This window comes from Eumetopias jubatus, unplaced genomic scaffold (genome assembly GCF_037043125.1).
Source record: "Eumetopias jubatus isolate StellerSeaLion01/CBP00866 unplaced genomic scaffold, mEumJub1_p1.0 scaffold_4, whole genome shotgun sequence".
NCBI classification, from domain to species: Eukaryota; Metazoa; Chordata; class Mammalia; order Carnivora; family Otariidae; genus Eumetopias; species Eumetopias jubatus.
In genome coordinates this window covers 57,315,437-57,334,576 of record NW_028274810.1, presented here as the reverse complement: position 1 = coordinate 57,334,576, position 19,140 = coordinate 57,315,437, and the positions used below count along the sequence as shown (strand labels likewise).

General features: G+C 38.9%; 1 protein-coding gene across 4 annotated transcripts in view; it reads left to right on the top strand.

Annotated features, from left to right (window-relative positions):
- Window positions 1–19,140, top strand: part of NFIA (nuclear factor I A) — a 360,963-nt gene that overhangs the window by 175,826 nt on the left and 165,997 nt on the right. For all 4 annotated transcript variants that reach the window (XM_028106853.2, XM_028106852.2, XM_088022399.1 and 1 more), the window contains exon 3: window positions 12,243–12,308. In XM_028106853.2, the coding sequence (XP_027962654.1) occupies window positions 12,243–12,308 (66 nt within the window). The remainder of the gene's footprint in view (window positions 1–12,242; window positions 12,309–19,140) is intronic.

The window sequence follows — 19,140 nt, the reverse complement described above, 5'->3', positions numbered from 1 at the left end:
GCATTGTATGGAAGACAATTCAATTGTAGGATTTTTACTAAGCATATTATTCATCTGTACTGAGTTCCTGAAATGAAAAATACTTATCCCCCCCACCCCAAGGTCACCACAGAAAGGAATGGAGATTGTGTCCTAAACTGAAAACAAAAATGCAGATGAATGAACTTTACATGAATACATGAGCTCAACTGGTACCTAATTGTGTTCAAGCAGTAGGACCCCAGGATCAGTGGTGGATTTCTGAAAGCTTTTCTGGATTTCAAAGCTATAGGAGTGAATTTATGTGTTTTAATTATCTAGGTTTGTTTTTTTCTTGTTATATAGAATGTTTGCAGTTTTCTCATTTGTATCAACTCACACATTTTTGAAATTTTATAATTCAGTATAGTTTTGGTTATAGATTAAAGTTCACTGACTAATCTTTTTAGCATGTTCAACTGCTCCATGAGAGATACACAGAACTTGATGGCTTCCAAGTGTGGTTCAAACATCCAAAGCACTTGAGATTAGCACCATGTGAAGAAATTTTAAAATATTGTACTGCAATTAATTTTAAATAACTTAGCACTGCATATGTCAAGGAGAAAGCCATGATAGGATCCAAATGGAAACTCCTGAAACTGAAATGATTCAGTACATTTAAATCATTTTATCTATCATAAAGACATAGAAGCAAAACATATATGATTATTTCTACTTGCAAAAGGCTTGGGTGAATTGGTAGAGAATCAGATATCATTTGAGCTTTATTATGATACTTTGGGAAGTCTGAGAACCATTTTTTTGTTGGGCAAATGATAACTCCCTGTATTCTTGCATATTTGTTATAGGTTTAGAAACCAAGTTATTAGGGAAAAGTTATTGTCAGTGTGTAAAGATTATATAGGGGCACCTGGGTGGCTCAGTCGGTCAAGTATCTGCCTTCAGCTCAGGTCATGATCTCAGGGTCCTGGGATGGAGCCCCCTGTCAGGCTCCCTTCTCAGCAGGGAGTCTGCTTCTGCCTCTCCCTCTGCCCCTCCCCCTGGCTCATGTGCTTGTGCTCTCTCTGTCTCTCAGATAAATAAATAGAATCTTTTTCAAATGTAAGGGTAGAAGCTTTAAAAAAAAAAGATTATATATATGTATATATATATTATATGTAGAGGAAGTATATCTGAAATATGTTTTAACAAGTATTGTTTTCAATCCTAGGACCTCGCACCTAGACTAAATTCTTTAAGGATACCTTAGTCAGTAGCTCCTAAAACACAATGCTTTCTGGTGCTCTGGGTGACATGGTGGATCAAGATCTAAAGAGAAAACATTGCTTATGGCCTTCTGTGGTCAGGATTAACCAAGTCACTGAAGATAAACATTTGTGACTCTTAGTGGGCTATTTGTGGTCGTTTATAAAGTAAAGAAGAGACAGTCTTTGACTTGTAATGATTATTGCACTCATGTTTTTTCTAATTGCACTTATAATTGGCAGTAAATAAGAAAATATCATCCAGTCCGTTCTGATGGGATAGGGTCCCAGGCTTGAATGCAGCCAAAAGACCAGCCACTGGATTGCTCATGATCTGTTTCAAATTAGAATTTCTAGGGCTGCAAAGAATCTTTACAGGATACCTAACACGCCCCTCATTCCGGTCCAGAAAACAGGTCTTCTGACCTCTGTAGGGTCTTCCCTTACCACATGGCGTATACCACCATCCTATCTTGCAGTCTCCCCAAAGCCAGAGAATCCACCCGAAATATCTGTCAACATCTCCTAAGATGGGCCCTGTTGTATTTCATGATCCTAAGAGAGCTATTTTTTCACTTTTTGATTTCCATTCCATTCCAACAAACATCTATTAGACCTATATGTTCCAGATACTGTGCTGTCTGGCAATAAAAATAATGAGGCAGGAAATAAAAGGAGGTAGTCAGTGCGATTCTTTCACCAGTTTATATACTTTCGAAAACCTGCTTCCGTGCGTGTGCAGTTAGAGAATTATTGCTCTTATAATTTACAAGGCATTTAAAATCACACCACTCGGTCCTCATCATCTTGAAGCTCGGGCGTTTAGAAGATGAGAAGCAACGGGGCTTATCCAACGTCCAAAAGAGGCCTCAGACCCAGGCTTGCTAATACCTTTGCCTCCTTGGCTTGTACCTCAGCTGCCTCTGTTAGAACTGTCCTTTCTGTTCAAAGGGAGGACACCGGGCCTGATTAGGAAGACCATTCGGCACTCTCTATGAAGTTGTTTCTGTGGGGAAAATTGGATTCAAAAAAACTATTTTGGTATTTTCCACCATGCCCAACAATGCCGAGTATACAGTAACAGCTTCCCATTTCTCTTAAAAGGACTCTGCCTCAGCCTCCCGTAGCTTCCTAGAAAAGCAGATCCCAGCCACCACCACCAACAGTTAGCATCCAGGCTCCTGTAAATTTTGTTCCAAGGCTGCAGTTAGTGGTCCTGATTCCTGCTAACAGAGAATAAAAGCAATTAGGCGTGTGCACAGTAACGTGCTGCTGTCCATTGATTTCACCAGGAGATAGGACGCAATCAAGAGGAGATGCCACCGAATCTTGATTGTATTATTAGCAGCATAGACTGAAAACTCCCTGGGAACAGAGACCTTACCTTTTAAACTTTTGTGTCTCTAGGTAGACAGGGTGAGAGGCACACGGTAGGGGCATTAATGAAAGAATGACTTCATGAATGGAATGCGTAGGCCCAAGGTCAAGGAATTAAAAAGGAAGCAGTTACTGTTTCGGGAGAATGTTCCAGGGTCATTTTCCCCTTTGGTTAGGAGTAGTGGTACAAATACTTGCTAACACTGCAGAAACCCAGACTTGTCCAAAATCCCTAGTTCTATTCCTCACCAGGGGTGCAGTTCATACCACACTTACAGACGGTCCTGTTTTCTCCAATGCTTCAGGATAAAGACCAAAAAGAAACAAGCAAAAAACCCCAAACGTCCTGATTTACCCAGCCGCAGAGTCTTTAGCCTCCTCATGAAGGTGTCTACATTTTTTAGGCAAATTGTTACTATGCCATTCTCGCTCCTGTTCTTCTACAGAATTATTTTCTGGTTATGGATGTGACAGGGTCCATTTGTTTGATTTTGGAGGGTTCGGTGGTATAGTCAGTAGATTCAGATCTCTTCCACTTGTGTTTTCTCCGGGCCCCTTGTCCCTCCCTTCTTAATCCCCTATCTTCCTTTTTGCCTCTCCAAGCAGGGAACTGTCACACAGCACACCCCACTACCTTGTCATCCCAAATTCCGTGGGAGCCTGAGCTCTGGGGGTCTTCTTGAGGCCTTAACCTTACTTTTAGACAGTTGTCATTATCTTTGTCTAAAGGTCATAGCTAAATTGAATAAAAGGAAAGCTGTGTTTTCCTGTCGATGCACAAAGGCAGTATTGACTTCCCTAATCCAGTTTGCTGAGGGGTGAGAGAATTAAATTAGATATCTAAGCACAGAAATTGAGAGCCTTTGAAAACAAAGATAAGGAGACAAGACTGTATTTTCCCTTTTCCTGGGAGCTCTGGACTCAAGATTTTACAGGTGTGTCACCTGATCCATGGTCTGCATCGATCAAAACTGTGCCAATGCATATTTAATTAGCAAGGGCACCCTGGATGCATTATAGCCATCATCCCTGTATTGAATGGACTGTCAGACTTTCTGCACACTTCTCCACCCCCACCCTCCCCTCCAGCCATATTCCCTCCCTTGCCTCCTTGTTTGGGAAGCTTCTGCATTTTGTCTGAGCAGCTAAAAAGTTTCTTTGTTTTTAGCTGCTGATGCATACAGCACCACTGAGGAGAATACAAACAAGTAGAGTCCTAAAGTGTTTATTTTGTCTAGGAAGAAAAGCTAAACCAATTCGATTCCTCTCCTAAGGTTTTTAAAACCCTGTAGAAAACCAACAAGAAAAAACGAAAAGAAAAGAAATACACTGTTCAATTCTTCATGTATAGATTTTTTTTAAAAAAAGAGTTATATTAGGATTAAAAAAAAAAGGATCCAGGATAAATAATAATAGGATTAAAGAATACTTTTTTATTATGATAGAAAAGTATTTTCTTTTTAAAAAAATCAGTTTTTTGATGGTTAGGTAGGGCATATTAGCAATTTTTTAGATTCATCAGTCCAATTTGCATGATCAAATTCACCATTCTGTCCCGAGTCTGTCATTACCTTAGGAGAGCCAATGAATGTAGAAAAGTTATTTAAGATAGAAGGTGGGCAAAAAGTTAAGAGTTCTATGAATTTTTTTTTTTTTTTTAAGTTTCAAAGGTTTCATGGGAAATTCTACTGGTGGGGATTCTTAAAGGGACAGGAGGTTTGGAGTTTTGCCTCAGACAGGTTATTTCATGGGATTATGGTCACCGTTCATTTTCACACAGGTTACAAAGCCCAAATACCCAGACAGAGTGTTGTCTGATAAACAGATGTAATGTACCAAGTCTGCTTAGAATAAAGAGCAACAGACTGTGAGCACATGTTTAGGACTCATTTAAACTAATCAGCATAGTCTAGCTCATAGTTCTGTCTCTAGACTACTTTTGAGGTAGCTTCTTGCTGGTAAAGTAACAAGGAATTTTTTTTTCCCTGCTACAATTTGCTGCAGAGACTCATGGGAAATTCATTTGCATACATCTTGTTACAAAGACTGACTACTTCCTGGCTTAGACAAAGTGTTGCCTGATAAACAGACTTAACACACAAATGTCTGTCTGGAATAAACAACGGCAAGCTGAGATTTACATTTCCATTATCAGAGATAATCTCTTTCCCAGTATATGGGAATTAAGAACCTTTTCTTTTAAACCAGGTCCATGATGCTGATGTTTTATACCAGAATCACATCATGGGTGAGTTGGGTCTGATTTTAAAAAGAAACAAAAAACCTCATTTGGATGGAAAGATTCATATTGCCATGGTAAATGTACATTTTTGGGGGGAGGGGAGACCTTACAGTTTTAAAACCAGGTTTTCTTGTATTATTTTAGCTGATCTCCGCAACAATCCTGTTAAGTTAGGCAAGATGGTAATTAGTGTCCCCATTTTACAGATGAAGAAACTGAGATCCAGAGCAGTTAAATTATATAGTTGAGATTTTTTAACACCTTTTTTATTTGTCATTTCATGCTCCTTTCAGTAGTAAAAAAAAAAAATGAATGCAAGAAAAGCTAATACTTAGTGTACATCCTGAGCTTAAATAGCATGGTTTCCCTTAACAGAAGTCATTTTGTTACTGTAATAAATTTCTTTATAGATATTCAGATACAAGAAAATAATGCATATAGACTATAACTCAACCATGCATCATTTTCATTTGACACATTTGTTTTTATAACATGAGAGTATATAGGGAAATTTTCTATTTTAAGTTGTGTAGATGACTATGTGAGTAATCTTCAAGTATATATTCTTCTGTTTAAGAACTCCACCAATTTACTGTTCCAATTAATTTCGTTTGTGAAAAAAGTGACTAAAAAGGGAATGTGATGGCTTTTTAAGCAGGTCTTTGTTTACACATGAGTGGGTGGGTGACCAGGTTGACTCAGTCAGTAACTTTGGAGTTCTGAAATGATCAACAGGTTACCATCATATTTCCTGTTGTGGGAAAAACAAAACTCAAAATGATTACCTGAATACCATAGTTTATTTTAGTCACAGACCCTTGTCGAAGAAAATGTAAGAAATTATAAATTTAGTATCGTGCTTGCAGATCATTGACTTCATGTAGAACTTCATTGAAAAAGCTGATCATTACTTGAAAATCAGCCTCATACAAAGACTGAAGGTTTAAGATTGAGTCATTTTGTCATTACTTTCGGAGTGACTGAATTTGTCATTTCTAAAGCTTAGAAATGATCCCCCCTCACTGTCATAACACAATAGTTACGCCATTTTATTTTTTTTCTCAGCGTGTTGAAACTATATTATTCCACAACCTCCTCATGCACATAGAAAAATAACACATTTATGAGGTGATAAGACGGTTGACTCACTCTTCAACCTAAACGGTCTCATCATCATACACAGTCCCGACTAAACAGATGGGCTCTGAATACCAGCACTAACGCCAAAAACTCTAATTCCTGCACATTTAATATTTCACAAATTCTTCTTAAGGAAGACACTTAAAAAAATTTTTTTTCAAGAAAAAAAAAAATGGTAGTAACCTAGATTATGTAACACTCAAATATGCCCTGAAAATGCGATCAAGGGGAATGGCTAAGAGGTAGATCTCCCCAGCAGCTGGGGGAGCCCTGCCACGTCACTGCTGCATGAACACAGCCTTCCCCCTCCATCCGAGCCTGGATGAGAGGAGAGGCAGACCCACGTGTGCACGCAGCCTAATTCTTTTGGACCGAGGGCTTTTCCTCTGCTCCATCTCCCCATCTCCCTTCTGGTGAAGGACTTGCTCAGCATGCTTCGGTTACCGCGGTTACCACACACACACCCATGCAAACCCACACACACACACACCCCCCCATGCAAACACACACACACACACACACACACACACACACACCACACCCATGCAAACACTCCCTTCCAGCTTACTGGGAAAGTTGTAGAGATCAAAGTTTGTATTTTGTTTCCATTTTCAAAGCTAAGAAAACTTTGATGGTGTGACTCACCTCATGATTTATCTGTGTTAAAATCTAGGTTATTGTATGTTAATTTTTCATTAAGTGGGTCACAACTGTGTACATTAATTGACATTAAATATTGGTTTGGTTATTCACTGAGCTTAAAGGATTTTATCTATTCTCTGGAAAGCTAATAATAATTGAATATATTTAGTGGCCCCAGATTGAATGATGGTATTATAAATCTCTGTTTGTTCTTCACCAGACCATGATGGATAATGTTAGATTTAGCTGATGGTATTGTATTCATCAGTGTTCACGTGTAAGCTACAAATTGTATATACATATGTACACCTAGATACTGACATTCTCCATTCTCAAACAAAGGTTTTTCAAATAATTTCCTCACACCTCAGTCTTTAAGGTCATGGTGATACTGGGGAAAAAATAGACGATAGCCCTAATTATTAAATATTAAAAATCTTGGAATATTTCTTTGGTAACTGTAGCTATAATGACTAATAAACAAATGTGTCTATCATAACTATTTGCCCTTCCAGATTTCTTTACTATCATAACATGTTGTGGTACTGGAGGGTCACAGTAGAGTAATTCTAAACCTTACACTAGCAATCAGAGGGAGAACTGTTTTTCCATCATAACATCATGGATGTAGAAAAAAGTGAATCTTGGTGTGTTTTGGCCTCTTTTGCAAAGAACTCTGTCTCCCTGAACCATAAGAATCAAAACTTACCTGAATTTTGAATATCTTTAAGGGCTACAGTTGTGGAGTTAATTAGACTCAGAATGGAATCACCTCTAGTCTTTATTTTCTTTTCTTCCAGAAATGCTCCTAAGTCTTCACTTACTTGCAGCAGAGTACTCATTCCTGTCCTTGCCTTTTCTTTTCACATCACAAACAACTTGAAACTCTTTTAGGTGGAATTTTCACTTTATTTCTTTCATTTGACTAACTCATTTACGTTCCTGGAGGCCTCTGGCTTTTTCATATCACCTTTACATTTGGGAGACTTAGAACTGGACACGGAAGTTTAACAGAGACTTTTAAAACTTCATTTTTAGCCAAATCATAATGCAGGGAGGGAAGTTGAAACTTGGGCTGAATTATTTTTCTCTTGGAACCAGAATTTGTCTTTTTAGGGTCCATAGACTTTTGTTGATATCATGATAACTGAATAGGAATTACATTGGTTTGTGTCAGGGTGGGGGAAGGGTTCTTCACCACATCACCTCTGTTCTTCCTTCATCAATTGTTCACAACAGCGGTTGTTGGGATTTTGAGGCACCCCGCAGGTATCAGAATATGGCAGATTTCTCTCGGCTTTGTATTTTTTGAATGTGCGAAAACGTCGTCCATCATTTTAGACTGCACGTGTTTCTGGGGGGCCTCCTCTGTGTCTGACACTGTCCTCGGCTCTTGTTACACCGAGGAACCTCTTGTGGTGTGTTGGCCAGGGGATCACGGGAGGTGATCGTGCGCAACTGCTAAACACTGAGGAAGATTTCCCACCCAACGAACCAGAGGGATATGCCTGTCTCTTCCTTGCCAGGCCCCACGAAGGGGAACATCAAGCAGGAATAAAGGCCTTTTTTGCCCTCCTTCCTCATTTTGTGAGCCTCAGTCCCTAGAGGTATGACTTTAGTATGTTTTTCAGTCGCTGGCAGTGGCCTAGTGTTAGAAAGCTGAAGGACAAGTTCATCTTACTGAAAATTCATTTTGTTTGAGTTCAGCAGTTAGTGAATCAATCCTTCGTTGGGCCAGGTACCCTTGGAAGGTACTGGAGACAAGTGAGAAAGGAACTCTTTTCTTATGGAACTCAGATTCTCATAGGAGATCGTTTAAGATCCCCTTAGTATAAATCACACCGTAAGAAATGGCTGTACAGTGAAGGGACTGGAGAGGAGAAAGCCGAGCACAGGGAAGATTTAGCAACATTCCACCTTTGCTTCATGTCTAAAGAACATAAACTCCATGGAAGTGATGTCTATATTTTTTGCCTGCTCGGTTTTAACCTAATGATATGTTTTTGTCATTCTTCCCCTTCCCAGCGGGAATGTTCTCTGAAAGTCCATGCTGAAGGGGAGCAGAACTGAGGTTGGGGCAACTGAATGCATGGATAAGTAGCAAATCCAGCACAAGGCTTTTGTTACTGCATTGCACAAGCTTTATGGAGGCAGAGACTGATATGTAGGCATTAGGATTTATTTTATTCCTTTCCCCAGTGATTAGATTGATAGTGAAATATCTTTGTCTGAGCACTCCAGCAATATAGTTGTAGGCGCCATAAAAATGCATAGATAGCTGGCTGCCCGTTCAATTAAGAGGTCTCAACCCAGCCTCCTATATGCAAACCCTGTCTATTTTAGGTTTAAATTTCTGCTCATAAATTTTTTAAAAACCAAAAGAAACATTGCTTTTCAAGGTTAGGTTGAAGTCTAAGATTCCTTAAACCAAAAGCAAGTCCCTAGACGGGGGAAAAAAAAATTGATGACCCTAATGTACTTCCTCACAGTAGCATTTCTAACTCCATCATTTAAACACACTTTAAATAATATTCTCTTCGTTGTAATATACAGATCTTCTGGCTTTCAACCAGGGAACTAGAGGAAGTCATGCCAGATATAAGGTAGAAGCTATGAGATATGGCCGCCAATTGCATGCAGTTGGGTCTGTTTTCTGGGGCCTCTAATTCTTTCAGGAGGCAATCAGCTGACCCTGTGATAATTGTCAAAGAAAGTAAGCTATGAAGTTAACCTAGGCTTCTGGCAGGTCTCTACCAAGTATAAAAGAGAAAAGTAAGTTAATTGTTAACCTTCATGATAGTGTTTCAGTGTACATGCATTGTTCACTTGCATCAGTTATGTATGGGTAGAAATTAATTAGCAATTCTGGTCATCTGGTTGGCTCCATACTTAACAGCGTCGGTGACCGTTTGCAACAGCAGGGAAAGTGTCCATGCATCCTCAGCATAGAACATATTCCCGGGACAGGGTAGTTCTGTTCCTTGTTGGTTCAAAAAAGAAATGGCATTAAACAGCCCAGGGTTGAAAGTAACTATGGAAATTTTTAGATCATTTAAATTTTCTTGTAGATCTTTGGCTCTGCCTATCCCTTACCAGGATAGTGTGTTTTAGTGTGCTGTCCCCTGTGGATAGCAGTGTCTCCAGCTTTTGAATAAAACTGGAGAAATTAAAATCTGTTTTCAGTTTGGCTAGCCCCAGTGTGTGCATCTGAGCTTTCAGAAGAGCGCTGCAGCCCCTTTCGTACGAACTCTGAGTCTGTTCTTGCCTCTCAGTCATTTGCTGTTTATTTGCTTCTCTTTCTATGGCTTGGAATTTTAAACTTTCTTTGAACACACCTACGGCCATCTTCTGTTGCTGTTCATGTCTTCTGTAATCATGTTATGTTTCCGTAAAGGTAGGGTGGTGAACCAAGTGCAAAAGAAAAGTCAAAAGAACAAAGAAGTCCACTTATATGTTATTAAAAAACATCGTTTGATCTCATTAACCTTCTTGCCTTAATATTAGTGGATAAATATCAGAAAAGTAATTGGCTTTTGTATATTTAGGTTAATTGAGATGAAAAATGTTTTTCCGTTTGCTCACGAAGAAGTGATTAATTCTGAAGATACTATACCTAGAAGAAGAACATCGGCTAAGCTATCATATTTCCACCAGCTAGGTTTGCTGGTATTACAGCAACATAAATGTTCTATTTGGCAGAATTTTATGTATCCTTTTTGGGATGTGATCAGGAAGAATTTTAACTTTCCCTAAAACAAAATTAAGTATTTTTTTAAAATTTTAATTATAAGTATTAACGGTTTAAAGTTTTTTAGGACAAAAATAATAAAAGTATGCCTTTCTCCTAAAACATGTTGAAATACTTCTCAGACTATTTAATTTGTAATTTTTAATGGCAAAATTATAGGATCTTTCTACAGAAAAAGAGAAGGTAGTCATGCCATATTTTTTTATTGCTCTAAAAGTAATATTAATTTATCGAGTTAAAATTTAAAATATGGACCAATATGAATTTGCATTTCCAATTTTCAGTGCAGGCTCCATATTCGATTTCGGGGATCATTCTGAAGGATTTCTCTCGTTTTTTTGAGCTATCATGCTTTTGTTTGTGCTTTCACTATGGTGATCGTTACAAAATGATAAAAGCGATCACTTTGCCAGACCTAAACAAAAATTCACTATTCACATCTTTTGTTGTTTGCACTTTTGGATCAGCGTAGAATTTTTGCTGTAGTCACCAGGTTAAGATCATCTGAAAACTTAAAGAGATATTTTCCTTATAGTACTTCCCTATAATTAAAATCCTCATTTGCTTAAAAGCAGAGAGCCTTTCTAAGGTAATAAATTAGCATTTCTCGACCTAGGGTCACTAGGAGTGCTACTTCTTTTTGCAATATCTCTAAGAAAGAGAATAATAATGCTATAACTCTGTTGAAATAGAAGTAATATTTTCAGTTTAATCACAGTTAAGTGTCATGACCTTTTGATCTTGCACTGAACTTCTTGCTGCAATGTGGTCAAATTTTAGACAGCCAATTCTAACCCTGTGAAGCCAAGGTAAAGTTATTAGCCAGACTTTCCACAGATATAGAGGTTTTTCTAAAAAATATTTCTGTTTGTTTGTTTTTAGACAATGTTATATACTGTTTCAAGTCTCAGAATATGTTTTATAGCAGGAAAATTTACCCTTGAAATATTTTGCCCGATTTTTGTCTCCTCCCTTTAAAAATGTCTAAGTATGTTTACTTCTAATTCTGTGAGATTCTTTTGCTCTAACTTAATTTGATCTCATTTTTAAAATTAAATGTTATTTCATCAAAAATGATCCCATTTAGAAATCAACTGAATTATTATTATTTTTTTTTTAGTTTGGAAATAATTGTATTTTTTTAAGTAAAAAATAAATGGAATTCAACGCAGGTGTGCAGGAACCTGTTTTTGCAAACAAGTCCTCTTAGCAGCTCCCAAAGGCATCAGTACAAAAGGAAAATCATACTTGTAAAGTGGAGGAAACCTGTCCCTTTTCAGCAAAATGCCTTTGAGTGATCCTGTGATTTCAAGTGAATGCGCCTGGAGTATTAGGACTCTCGTATTTAGTGGCGTTAGTCTGCATAGTATGTTGCTGTAGTACAGAGCTAAATATCAACAGAACTTGTTACTGTTGTTTGGGTTGCTTTTATATACCAGCTTCAAAATATGTTTTGACACTTTATTATGTTCTGAATCAAGCTTCAGATGTGTGTAATGAAGGATGAAGTCTTTATCAGACTCTAGTGTATAAATAATGAAGAAGAGCAGTTTGGAAATGGTTTCTCTGTAAGAGAAGGGCTTCTGAAGAGTTTCCAGTTTTGATCTGGCGCAAGCCAGACGCCGCTGGAGGCACACCCAGAACGGAGCGTCCTCTCTCTAAAGGCACAGGCTGCTCCTGCCACTGCTTTTCTCCCCCTTTCTTATCTCCCTCCCGCCCCCACTTTTTTTTTCCTCATTCATCTTGTCATTCCTATAATGTTCTCATTCCTAGTTTACATGCTGAACCTTTTGAGAAAGTCTGGCACCTCTGATCCACTTTCCCTCGCAGACCCTGTAATTTTTGGCTGTATTTTTATGTTTTTCAGATTCAAGTCAATCTGAAAGTCCCAGCCAGCCAAGTGACGCTGACATTAAGGACCAGCCAGAAAATGGTAAGTTTAGTTGGGGTAGCCAGGAGCCAACCAAGTACAAGGATTTTGGGGTCTGCCCCATGGGTAGCTCACAGTAGGAACAACTTTGATGACTCAAGGAGGTCTCTGGATCATTCGAGCAGCCCCCAAGCCCTCCTCCATCCCGCTCCCAAACACCATCCGGGTACTCATGAGAACCTTAGTTCCCAAGAACATTGATGACTGTGAGAGGTAGGGTTGATTTACCAAATCAGAACCTTCTACAGCACAAGCAGGGAGCTACTGGCTCTCTGTTTCATTTTTAGTTCCTTTTTTAAGGTGGCAAATGCCCCGCGACCTTCTTCACTGGTGATTTAAGGTCATTGACAAATATTTTTGTAGCCGTTCACAGCTCAACCCTTTCCTAAGTGCTTTCAGAAAATGATCTCTGCCTTTGAAGGATTTTCCACTTTAAATTGTCTGAAGTAAAATAGTAAGGGTACGTGACAGTATTAAATTCCTAAATTGTGTAATTATATAAATTTTCTGTAGCAGAAACTTGATTAGCATAGAGTGCGCTCTTTATATACAAATATAATAGTATCCAGTAAAGTTCTAGATCCGTGGTATGTGCTCCAAGTACAAAACAGATTGTTATAGGTTGGAATTTAAGATGGAGTAAAACAATCAGTTTCAGTCAAAACTGAAAAGTGAACTGGCAGTCCCTATCATATACTAAACATTATACTATGTATTTCCCCAGATATCATCTCATGAAATTCCAAAATGCTCTTCCTCAGTGATATAACTAAAGGCACTAATGGGGAGACTTGACCTTGACGGGCCTGTGAAGGGCATATGTCATCATGGTTAAGAGCTCAGGCTGTGGCATCAGGCCTGCGTTCAAATTCTGCCTCTGCTATTTCTTACCTTTGTGACATTGAACAAGTTATTGAACCTCTCAAGGCATAAAGTTATTCCTCATCTTTAAAGTAGTATGGTAATAATATATAATAAGAGCCTACCTGTTGAAGAGCTAAATGAGATGCACATATTCATATAGCTTATAAAAAACTGTTAGCTCTTCAGTATTACTCATTATTTTTCTTGTCAGTATCATCCTTTACCATATTGGTTTTTCATCTACTTATAATGACCTCATTCCTTTGGTCACTCTTTTGTTGTGCTATATATTTTTCCACTTTGATCTCCGTCTGATCTTTTGGAATAGATAAGGTAAACTGAATTATGTCAGAATTGTGGGATGGAGGATTTTTGCCACATTAGATATCCTCTCACTACAGAATTTGTTTCATTTCCCAAGCCTGGGACATTCTTGATACCACTGCTGGATTTTGACATTAAATATGGACTCTCTGGCTATCCCTCTTCTTATTCTGGTGTTTTAGTGGTATTTTCCTTATCAAAGTTGTCTCTTCAAAGCAAGCATAAGAAAGGAGAGACCCCTGAAGTCTTGTCTTTGGTGTCATAAATAGCTACATCTTATTATTTGTTGACATTTTTAAAGGGATATTTATACATTAGTTTCATCCTTTATTTCCACCTGACTTATAGGTGATACCTTAAGTGTTTCATTTTTCAATCATACTTATATATGATCTGCCTGAAGTTGTGTCCAGAGATACTCATTTTATTCTCATTTCATTTTTAAAAATTGGTGGGCTGTACGGGTATGTGGTTCATATATTTAGGGCTGGCCGTCCCTCTAGCAGGCCTGCGATTCATCTGTCTTCATAAAATGGCCGACAAGCTGTTCACATGCAAATATAAATTGAGAGCATGAGAGGCCTGGCATGCCTTTCTGGAGCTGCCTGTAATACAGATATTGTGCATTTCCCATTCCAAAAAGCAACCAGGATCGAGCCTGGATTTTTTGGCCAAAGGCACAAAGATATTAGCCGAGTTCACTTTTAACCCCAGATCACTTGAGGCTATACCTCAAGGATTCACGATACTATTTTGGGGTGTTGTTGGAGGGGGTAGGATCATGTGAGTTCAAAGAAAGTATTAATATCTGGGGGAGAAAGTAGTAAGTTCCTATGTTTCAAATGTCTATTTGTTTCAAAGAAAAAGAAGTAGAGGTCGCTTTGTCTTGGATGCCTCCAATGGAAACAGCCTAGAGAAACAGCAGGCTACTCAGTTTCCGCTACCTGCCTTTTGTCAATCTCAGATGCAATGATTGGAGGAAACATGATTTTACCTCTTTTCCAAAGACACGTAATCCCTAAAGGAAAATAAGTGAAGAGTTCAGGACCAGGTATTTACGTGCATTAGAGAACTTTCTAGTGTCGCTTTGACCAAGAGTGATTTTTTTTCATTACCCAGGTTATGGACGATGAGTTCCTGAAAGGTTTTTGTTTGTTTGTTTCGTTGTTGTTTTTAAAAAGGCAACTCTCATAAGTGTAGCAACCATACTCTAAGAACTCTTGGAATCTTGGTGGGTGAAGAAGTGACAGACTCTGGTCTGCAAATAAAGTGGGAACGGATTACATCTTCTTCATGTATATATGCGAGGGGAAATCATATTCTTTTTATCCTAGCTCTTGAGGAGAAAGGTAATGGGAAACGAATGGTATTTTCCTAGTAAACCATGGAGAATGAACAGACAAATGGTAACATGCCGTTTCATCCAAAACCATAAACTAGGCCATGTAACTTTACCTAAAGTGGATGCAGCTGTTTCTTCCCTGTCCAACTAGTCTGTTTTTTTCTGTGGAATTTTTGCTTTCTTTTCTTATACTCCCTTAAGACTCAACTGTAAAAGAAAACAAATCTTTGTCCAATTAGAGTATTAGATGGGAATTTTGAAGGAGTTATTTGAAGCCCAGAGATAAAATACCAGAATCTCTGAAACTCAAAATTGGTATAATATAATGATTAAAAACTCTGCCTCTAGAGTCAGACAGACCCAAGTTTAGATGAAATAATGGCTGGATGACTTTGAATAAACTACTGCCCCAATCTCCGTTTTCTTATCAGTAAAATAAGAATACTAAAAGAACATACTTCGTATTAAAAGGGAGAATATGGAGACAAACCATAAGAGACTCTTAATCTCAGGAAACAAACTGAGGGTTGCTGGAGTGGTGGGGGGTGGGAGGGATGGGGTGGCTGGGTGATGGACAGTGGGGAGGGTATGTGCTATGGTGAGCGCTGTGAATTGTGTAAGACTGATGAGTCACAGACCTGTACGCCTGAAACAAATATAATACATTATATGTTAATTTAAAAAAATTAAAAAAATAAAAATTAAAAAAAGAGAGAGCATATGTACATGAAACAGCATCATGCCTGGTTCATAGTAAGGACTCAAAGAAAAGTTGCCATTATTGCTCTCAGTTAAAGCTCATATCTGTAAAGAGCATACATATTGGAGAGGCCAAAAGCTGGGAGATTTGGAATGGAAGGGGGATAGTGGCAGAAAGAAACCAAGACTTTTAGAGAGGTACCTTCTGTGGGTACCTACTCTGTTCTGAAATGTCAGATGTAAGTCCCCTCCAGTCTGTCCATAATCCCCACAGTGCCACATCTGTTTCATTATGTAGACTGTTCCTCACATTCTGTTCACCTCCTAGGAGCTGACTACCACAGAAGTGATTCAGAGTTGCCAGAACCTTCAGAATGAGCATTCCCAGAGAAGGTGATTCTGGAAAGAAGGGGCCCCACCTTGATGGCTTTAATTTTAGCTGAGTCTTTCCTTGGCACCAACCACATAGAATCTGGCTTATTAAAAAACTATAAGCTGATTAAGGGTCGGGCTCATGACCAATTCTTTTTAAAACAATCTTGCAGAGCATATAGCTCTGTGCCTTGAACTTAGCAGGTACCTGGTATTTATTTGCTTAATGAATAGAATTAATAAGTAGATGAATATGTTCTCATTATCCCCAAATATTTTGCGAGTGTCCGCTCACTGTTGATTTACCAAGAGGTTTTTAAAGAAACAAATATCAAAAATTAAAAAAAAAAACTGGAGATGCAAAAAATCTAATTTGGGTGTGGGGGAGAATTGCACATGGACACGTGGACATACATGCTCAGATAAGACTGATAGTGCTAGGAAGCCAAAGCCATAAGGTATACTAATGTTCACAGTAGATCAAGTTGTACCTCTGCCCCTCCCACATGAGCAGGTGTGAGCGAAGACATGAAATACCATCATGTTAGCTTATGCTTGCTTACCACAGGTGATGAAATTCTGAGAGTTCTCAGCTCTGGCTGCAATCATGCATTTAATTCTTCTGCATATTGCTGAAACCCCCTTTCTGGCTTTTCAAGAGACTCTGAAGGTGATAAGCCTTATTTGTTGGACTTTGACTTAGAACATCTACTCAAACCACCTCCGTGATTCCCGAGAGGTACTTGAGCTACTTACTGTTAACAGTTTTTATGGGACAGAATGTTTGAAGTGACTGCTCGGTATTTACGGAACCTGTGAACAGTCCCCTAAAGCTTGTGTTCTGTGGTGCATCAGATCAGTCATTAATGAGGGAAAAGCTCATGTGATAACCCTCCTACTTAATTCAAGTCACACTTCTGTAGGGCCACACTGAGTCCATGTCTGAGGGAATAGCATCGTCCAGCATTGGTGCTCTGAAAGCCCCCTCCCCGCTGGGACTCGCTGTGAAAACACCCTTCACTGAAAAAAAGAAAATACGGGATTCCCTCGCCAGAAAAAGAAAAGCTGTGTTCACATGTTTTTGCCCCCTCTGTTTACTCCCTCTCATCACCTGCACTGACTACTATTAAAAGCCTCATCTTCGTGGTTTTTAAAATGTGATATTTATAACAGGAAAGCAGAGTTGGTATTTGGATTATTTCCTTTAGGCTTAATCGTGTTTGTTCTTCCTCATTTATCTGGTGGTCGCCCATATGTTGGTGGCGTAAACCCTCAGACGGGCCTTTGCAATCAGTGGAAAGCCATTAATCATGATGCTTGCCCCAGATTTTGAAAACTTCCAGCTCTACCTGCCAATCTGAAAATCACCCTGGAGAATTGTTTGAGTGTGGCTCTCCTGGTCACCGACATCATCTGTGTCATTTCCATCTCGGATCGCTACATAGATATTGTTGCTACACATTGCTAGACAAAAAAGGAATGTACTCCAACCACAATCACATCTCCCTAGTTATCCATTAACTCATTTCTGTGAGTATTTTGAATATTTCAGTACTTAGGAAATAACTTTCAAAGCTACTGACTTGCTGACTTAGCATTTATGTGTGGGATCCACTTTGTAATTTGGGGGTGAGATAAGAGAACTGTCAATTTCTACTTCTCTTCTGGATAAACACTGTTTTATCTGATAATATGCTCTTAACACCTTGGAGACCCTATGCTTTAACTTTTTTTCACTACCTCCTCCAATATATGGGAGGTATATTGTAGTGTTACAATATTAACACATAGTGGAAAGGCAAAATAAAGTTCGTAATTCCAAACCCTAAGAATTGTCTCCTACTTAGTGCTGGTTGGACTGCCCATTTTAAGAACCATTTTGATTAATGTGTTGTTTTAGGAATTTTGGAGGCAATACAGCCTTATAATTTGCACTTCCCTGGGAAAGCAGGAGCACTCTAGCACCATTGACTTGTAAATACAATTTATCAATATTTCATCATTTGCATAGTTTCTTTGACAATTACCTAGCAACAGTTATTCTCGGTGTTCGTTCAAAAAACACCGCAGGGACAGACACAGCGGAGTGGCCACCAGAATAGCAGCAATAACAGTAATGATCAACATTTTAAACCATGTAAAGGTCCCAAATTAGGGAGACATTCAAACCTAAATGCCTTCTGGTTTCCAAATCTGTATAATTAAATTCTACCTGATAAATTTTCAGCAGTGCGGTGGAGCTGGTCTCTCTCCTTTAAGAGACTAGAGAACCAGAGTTTGGTTTGATCTAAAATGTCATTCTGAGACCAGGTGAATTGTGCTTTCTTAAATATTGTTAGCAGATGTGACCAATCATTATTTGCAGAGGCTCTTTAGAAATGCCTCCAGACAAAGGAAATTCTTGGATCTTGCCTTTTGAAAGATGAGGTACCAGGTGAGGCTGCAGGCTCCCCCTGCCCCGCCCCCCCACATGCATCCTGCAGTGTAGACTAGGTTGAGCTTTACCACAGGACCCAGTGTCATTAAGGAGCTCTTTCAACTGAAAAATAGGGAGGAAATTTGTAGTCATTCTTAAAAAGTAGTTTTACTTCACACATTATGGGTATTTTATTGTCTACATAGAGAGGATAACTAGCTGAATAGACTTTAAGTGGTTGGCTAGTGGCCAAAATAGGGAGTGTTTTAGACCCACGTTCCCTGATGTCTAAATTCTCAAATAGACTGGATGGGTGGTCTAGTTCAGACATCTTCCCTCCTCCACCTCCCCTCCACCCCCCATCCCTCACACACAAACAGTTACAGAGGAAAGAAGTAAAGGGATTTCTTTCTGGTCCTCAAAATTATTTGTGCCTGTAACTCTTGGCCCAGGAGACACGACCATTTGAGTGTCTATTAGATGTCACATTCTAAGTAGAAAGGTATTTCTAAGCGTTGATTTATAATTTATATGGGATTGTGTAAATCTGTCCATAGATCTTGATTCCAAAAATGTGAAGCAATACAATTCATGTAGTATTGGAATTGGGCTCAGAAAAGAAAGCAAATGGGGAGCCATCATCAAATCACAGTGTGGTAGAAGGTACACCTGGTGTTTGTCTGCAGCTCCATCTGCTATTGTTCGGTTTTCCCTGTGATCGAGCCCGAACAACTCTGATAGGAAGGACCCTTTGACAGAGAAGGACCTTAGAAGGACCTGCAGGGTACTTTTGATGGTCACTTTCGCATACCTCTCCA